The 6,202-nt window shown below is 38.7% G+C and overlaps 2 protein-coding genes across 6 annotated transcripts in view; one reads left to right on the top strand and one right to left on the bottom strand.

The window, feature by feature from the left end:
* The window catches only part of snapc3 (small nuclear RNA activating complex, polypeptide 3), a 7,427-nt gene extending 4,315 nt beyond the window's left edge, over nt 1-3,112 (top strand). Inside the window, exons 7-9 of the mRNA XM_046046605.1 lie at nt 705-863; nt 2,513-2,620; nt 2,701-3,112. Of these exons, the coding sequence (XP_045902561.1) occupies nt 705-863; nt 2,513-2,620; nt 2,701-2,848 (415 nt within the window). The 3' untranslated portion in view covers nt 2,849-3,112. The remainder of the gene's footprint in view (nt 1-704; nt 864-2,512; nt 2,621-2,700) is intronic.
* A 188-nt stretch (nt 3,113-3,300) lies between these two features.
* The window catches only part of psip1a (PC4 and SFRS1 interacting protein 1a), a 15,721-nt gene continuing 12,819 nt past the window's right edge, over nt 3,301-6,202 (bottom strand). For 4 of the 5 annotated variants that reach the window (XM_046046601.1, XM_046046599.1, XM_046046602.1 and 1 more), the window contains 2 exons: nt 4,964-5,060; nt 3,301-4,090 (listed from right to left, as the gene is read on the bottom strand). In XM_046046601.1, the coding sequence (XP_045902557.1) occupies nt 4,060-4,090; nt 4,964-5,060 (128 nt within the window). In that variant the 3' untranslated portion in view covers nt 3,301-4,059. Of the gene's footprint in view, nt 4,091-4,963; nt 5,061-5,125; nt 5,333-6,202 lie in introns of those variants that run through there. The other variant, XM_046046603.1, reaches the window with a different exon arrangement.

Below are 6,202 nucleotides of genomic sequence, written 5' to 3'. Positions count from 1 at the left end.
AATAATAATCCTTATTTGTAGAGCACTTTTCAAAAACAAGTTACAAAGTGCTTTAACAAGTGTAAAGAATAATACAAAAAAAGATAAGAGCATGAAAATTTAATATAAAATTAGTAAAATACAATAAAATAAAAGGGATAAAATAAAGTCAAATAAGATCGGGAAAAGCTCTCCTATAAAAGTATGTTTTAAGAAGGGACTTAAAAGAGTTCACTGACTCAGCCGACCTGATTTCCTCGGGCAGGCTGTTCCAGAGCCTCGGGGCCCTGACAGCAAACGCTCTGTCCCCTTTAGTTTTCAGTCGAGACTCTGGAACAGACAACAGACCTCTGCCCGAGGATCTCAAGATACGTGCTGGTGCGTATGGGACTAAAAGGTCAGAAATATAACAAGGCGAGAGGCCATGAAGAGCTTTAAAAGTGATCATGATACTCAGGAGCTAGAGCAGGTCATCAACTAATCAGAGACTCGGCGGTTTGATCTCTGGCTCCTCCAGTCTGCTTGGGCAAGATACTGAACCCCAAATTGTGAGTCTGTGTGAATGTTAGTTTCATCCTTTCTGATGAGCAGTTGGCCACTGCCATCAGTGTATGAATGTGTGTGTGTGTGTGTGTGTGTGTGTGTGAGGATGGGTGAATGTGACATGTAGTGTAAAGCGCCGTTCATTTACAGCTTACTGTACCACCTGTGTGTTCACGATACAGGACTACCATTGAATGGGCAAAGGCCCATGGCTTCCCCCCCTACAGCCAGGCCAAGATGGAGGACACACAATTTGTGGATCTGAAAGTGAAAGTGGGCTTCCCGTACCTATATTGTCATCAGGGAGACTGCGAACACCTGGTCATCATCACAGACATCAGGTGAGTGCTGTGTTCCTTTTCAAAACCCACTCAACCTCTTACTGAAAGGTGTAATAAGTATGAATGGAACAAGATTCATTTCAGATATGGTTGGGGGGGTTGAACATATAAGACTGTAACAAAATATAGTTGGTGTCAAGGAATGTATTGTATTGTAATGTAAATGTATAAACCAGCACAAAAATGACAATTACCAACATAAACCACCATGTTCTAAACAGACCAATTACAAACATGTTTTTGTGTTTTGGCATTTCGGAACATAAAACAGCAACTTAACAAACTACTCGGTCCAGCACTGCATGATGGGCAATGTTAAATGAAGTTAAAAGGACCATCGCCTTGTGTGATGATTAGATTTTACGTTCTCGATCATGCTTTGTTACTCAAATGTATATTAGTATTGTTGTTTTTTTTAGGTACTCGGTTCTCCCTTTAAAATGAGGTTTTAATCTCTATGGGATTTACTTGATGATGACACTTCCTGTAAACCATAAACAAGAGTGACATCGAAAAAGTATTATGAAACATGAGTTAGCAAACAAGAAAGACAAAAGTATAGAGTAATTGTCAAATTAGTTAATTGTGCTTCATGCCAGTAATAAACCAAGAATCACAAATGAGAGATCATTGTGTGGTCTCTACAGGAAGAAACAACACTGTAATTAATCTAGTAAACACACACAAGGAGCCCACAGGAGTAAAATAACATCAACAACATCAACAGTTAGCCCGATAGTTACTTAGGATGTTAGCAAGTAGCAAAACATTAGACTCAGATGGTTAGTATAATGGTTAGCCTGGTTATCACTAAACTAGCTTACACTAAATCACAAATGAACAATCACAAAACAGCTGTAATAAAGACTGCTACAGATAACGCTCCTGCAAGGGCATTTCAGAAGTAGCTATAAAATATCAATATTTGCTTGATCACAGATATCACAAAATGGTGGATGTAGCAATGTCAGCTAACCTGCAAGTGCTATATAGTTCATTTCTATTTGCAATAATAAAAGCAGTAATAAACAATCAAATGCTTCAAATTGCGCTTAAACATACAAGTTCACTGAATGACAGAAATCAGAAGTCAGCCTGTCACAGCTTGCTCACCACGCCTCTAGTGTGTTTTGCCTAACTTGGATTTTCCAGCCACAACTTGTTTCAGCTTTAGAATCCTATAGGCCACATCACAGACACTTCCTGTTTTTAGCCACACTACTTCTAATCAGTCACTTTTTGTCTACACTTAAATGTCCTATAAACTGTTGGACTGCCATGACGTTTTGTACAGAGGTTCATTATCCCCAGAGGATTAATCCTACGGACTTTGGTCATCCTCAACCTCTACTGTAATGAATTGTCTTGTTACTATGCAACTCTGAGGTGCTTTGATTTGTCACAAGTCTCTGTATCATTACTACAAGCACTTCGTTGTTGGACAAGATCTGATTGCTCTCACAAGACTTTATAGCTAATTTGGTTTCATCGCACTATGGAATGCGTAATAGCAGATGAGTCTATGAACTTGTTTTATGCTGCCGTGAGCAGGGTAACCACTCAATCACCATGAATGTGAGACAAATGTGTTCTCACACTCTTAAGAAATGGCCCTTTTGTTAATCTTTATCTCTTTTTACACATTGCAGACTGGCCCATAAGAACGACTGCCTGGACATGAAGCTGTATCCACTCCTCATACACAAGCACAGGGTCGTCACCCAGAAGTGTGCCGTTTGTCACGTCTTCATTGGCAGGTGTGTAAAAATCAGCAATAAACTGCGTTGCCGCCTTTTTAAAGCGCGAATACAAGTTCAACATCCCTTCCTCATTCCAGATGGTTTACCACCAATGACCAGTTTGCTCCGAGTGACCCGTGTCTGTTCTGTGACAAGTGCTTCCGGATGCTGCACTACGATGCTCAAGGCAACAAGCTGGGAAATTTCCTGGCCTATCCTTATGTGGACCGTGGTGCATTTAACTAATGCTTTTCTTTGGTGAACTGCTCACATCAATGACTTAATGCTGTATAATACAGTTCTGTGTTTTATATTTCAGAAAGAAATGTTTGGCTATTTAGTATTTTTTCTTTAAAAAAAAACAAAACTTTTTTATTTATTTTTGGACAATGTTTTGGTTTTATAGACTTGTTTGAAATAACTGGAACGTTTACTGGAAAATTTTTTACTGGGCTTTTCTCCTGTTGAAAGCTTTGTAGCAAATCATTCATTAAAAACTGATCCAGTGAACTACAATGTAATCTTTAATCTATGTGAAATAACCCCCATCATTCACAGTGAGATGCTTAATGAGGAAATTGGTTTTGTCTTCATTAATTTAAGCTTACCTATTACACACCCATTATATATACAGCAGTGTTTGAGATTACCACGATTTATGTTCAATCAATGTGAAAATATGATAAAAGACAAAGGCGTACTTAATGTACTACTTTATTGTTGGATGCTGAAACAGGTCATCAGACAGGCACAAAAATACTCTTATTTACATCTATGTTAAAAAAAAAAAAACAACTTTTAAAACAGACACTTACACATGGTTGAGAAAAACTAAATGGCAAAAAAAACTTTGGCAAACTTGCAGACTTTTCTGAAGAGAATATGCAGCTATAGCATGTTAATCTAACCAATATTATTAGACATGGTGGTGATGCTGCTTCTAACTACAACTACGCCTTTGTACTTACAAAATCTGTAAATCAAGATAATATCAAACCGTTGATTTTGTAAATGTCAGAAAAAACAAAACTATCTCAAGTGCATATGAAATAATTGCGTACAATAAAAACCATCTACTCCAATCGAAAAATTGGACCAAATAGTAGTAACCTTGTCTCTGTGAGCGTGCTCAGTAAGTATCTTAGCATTACACTGTCATTACTCAAATTCAACAGATGAGACGGTGCATGTGACACCAGGCATCTAAAAAGGTAAAGATTAAACTAAGTAACATCAACAACAAAAAATATATATATATTCAGTCAGTCTTTGTCTGGGCAGCGGAGGGGTTTCATGTACTGTAACCTTTGAGTAGCAGCACTGACGGAAACGGTCAGTAAACTGGAAACAAGTTATCAGTCATCAAAAGGAACTGGACAGGAGATCCCAGTTGGTCAGCCCAGTTTGGACAAAGGTTGTACAGCAGCAAATGTCTTCTCTTCAGGCATGTACGACACTTAAGTGGACTCTTCCTGAGCTTTTGGGGCACTACAGTCAAAAAAAACCAACAAATAGGTTAAGACAGTACTGGCAGTGTTCTTCTTCCTCTGTGCCGTGGACCTCCATTGTTGTCCAAAAACTAGTCCAAACACACCATTGAGCCACGCTGCTGCAGTGGGCGACATGTTTCTTTACTACAATGCACATGGTTGCTTTAGTTTATCCAGAGTCCATCCCACATACACTGTCCTGATGCTGTCACTCCTCACTAGAGCATGTGCATTAATCCATGGCTTAAAATAGAACCCCCCGAAAAATGAAATATATTTACTGATGTTTAACATTTGCTGAAAACTACAATGCCCAGCTGTTTCGGAAATGACTGACCCTTCAAAATAAAAGTAAACTACTTTCACTCGTTTCTAAAGATTTACATCTCCAGTAGGAACCAATGGGCTTGGGGCTGAGGGCCACAGACAGGACAGGGAAGTACTGAGACAGTAAATATATAGAAAAATGCCAGCATTACACTTTTAAGATGATGTTTCTTAGCCAGCTAAAATGTTTTCGCTTGCATAATGTATTTGAAACACATTTGTCATGTAATACTTGACGGGAACCCCAGACAAGGCTACACAAAGCAGTTTGGGGGGCTAATTTTAAACATCATAAAGAAAAGGTCAGTGCCACTGACAACATGTTGGGGTCAGATACCACTGGCTCATCCCAGTGCAAACCTATAGCAAAAAATGAAGAGATTCTATCCTTTATGGTGTAGGTTTTATACTGTAACTGTTATTATCCTGTCATCTACTAAAACAGAGAACAAAATACATTTACACCAGTGCTTTTCTTCAGTTTTTCTATAGACAGTTAAGGCATCACAATCCTTTCACTGTTGTCTGTATATGTGTAAACTACCTGTGATTTTCTCCCACTGAGGCGTCCTCAGGAAGCTTCTCTCTCTCCGTCTCCTGCTTCTTCTCTTCAGGGCTGATATCACCATTTGTCATTTTGTCTTTAGGTGGTGCACACACATGAGACACAGACTCATGTCAGATAAAACATCACTACACAACCTAAACCACCGCATAGAGGAGAACTCACAGGAGCATGTGATAACACATGCCCAGCTCCAGATCTTACCAAAATAAATAAAATTTTCCATCCATTGGGCATGCTGTGCTGAAAGAGACCTTTCAATTTAGTTAGTTAAAAGAGCAAGGATGTGGCTGCAGAGCTCTGATTACAGTCACTGAGAATGTCAACCAGAGGTCTTATGACCCCCTCCTGTAAAGGACAGAACAAATGTTATCTGATTTGTTTTCATAATGTGACTTAGCTGATCATAATTAATTTATAACCAGTGGACTGTTACAACTGTGCTGTTATATTAAAAGCTTCAAAATAGCTCACCCGCAAGATTCCTTTTATTCCAGCAGCAATTCCTAGTAATATCCATGTGTAATAATAACAATAGATAGTAAAGTGCTCCCCCTGCATTACAATGAGACCTCAGCCAGTGCGTCTGTTAAAACAATCTCAGTCTTCTTTGGCTGAGCCCAAAAGAAACAGATATATTATGTGCAGATGTACTCAGTGTAAATACTCTCACTAGTGCATCATCCAAGGTCACATCACATAGGTAGAGATATTGTGATATATAGAGATTCATTATAGTGATTTGTGGGGCTAAGGATTTTCAACTTTGCTCTGTCAGGATCTTAGGTGTGCGTGCTTACTCTTTGATTAGATATTTCCTGATTTATCCAAATTTTTAACAACATTTTATTAAGTTACTTTTCTCTTTTTTTCTTAAGAATGGTGCTCTGCACAGTTTGACATATTTTGCCATCGGTAACAATTGTAGGGCATTGATAAGGACATTTCCAAACTATACCAAGCCCTTGTGATGTCGTGTGATGTCGTGTGTGTGTGTGTGTGTGTGTGTGTGTGTGTGTGTGTGTGTGTGTGTGTGTGTGTGTGTGTGTGTGTGTGTGTGTGTGTGTGTGTGTGTGTGTAATGCAAGAATCGTGCTTGATAGTTAAACAAACTGACAAAAACACCAACAGAATAAAAATCCCCTAAAAACTCCACAGAAATACTGTAGCCATACTCCAGCTATAGCTATACTCCAGCAAGAGAGTGCTGGTAAAAAAA

This window comes from Micropterus dolomieu, linkage group LG04, assembly GCF_021292245.1.
Source record: "Micropterus dolomieu isolate WLL.071019.BEF.003 ecotype Adirondacks linkage group LG04, ASM2129224v1, whole genome shotgun sequence".
Taxonomy (NCBI): Eukaryota; Metazoa; Chordata; class Actinopteri; order Centrarchiformes; family Centrarchidae; genus Micropterus; species Micropterus dolomieu.
The sequence above is the reverse complement of the archived record's forward strand: the minus strand, read 5'-3'. Positions and strand labels throughout refer to the sequence as shown.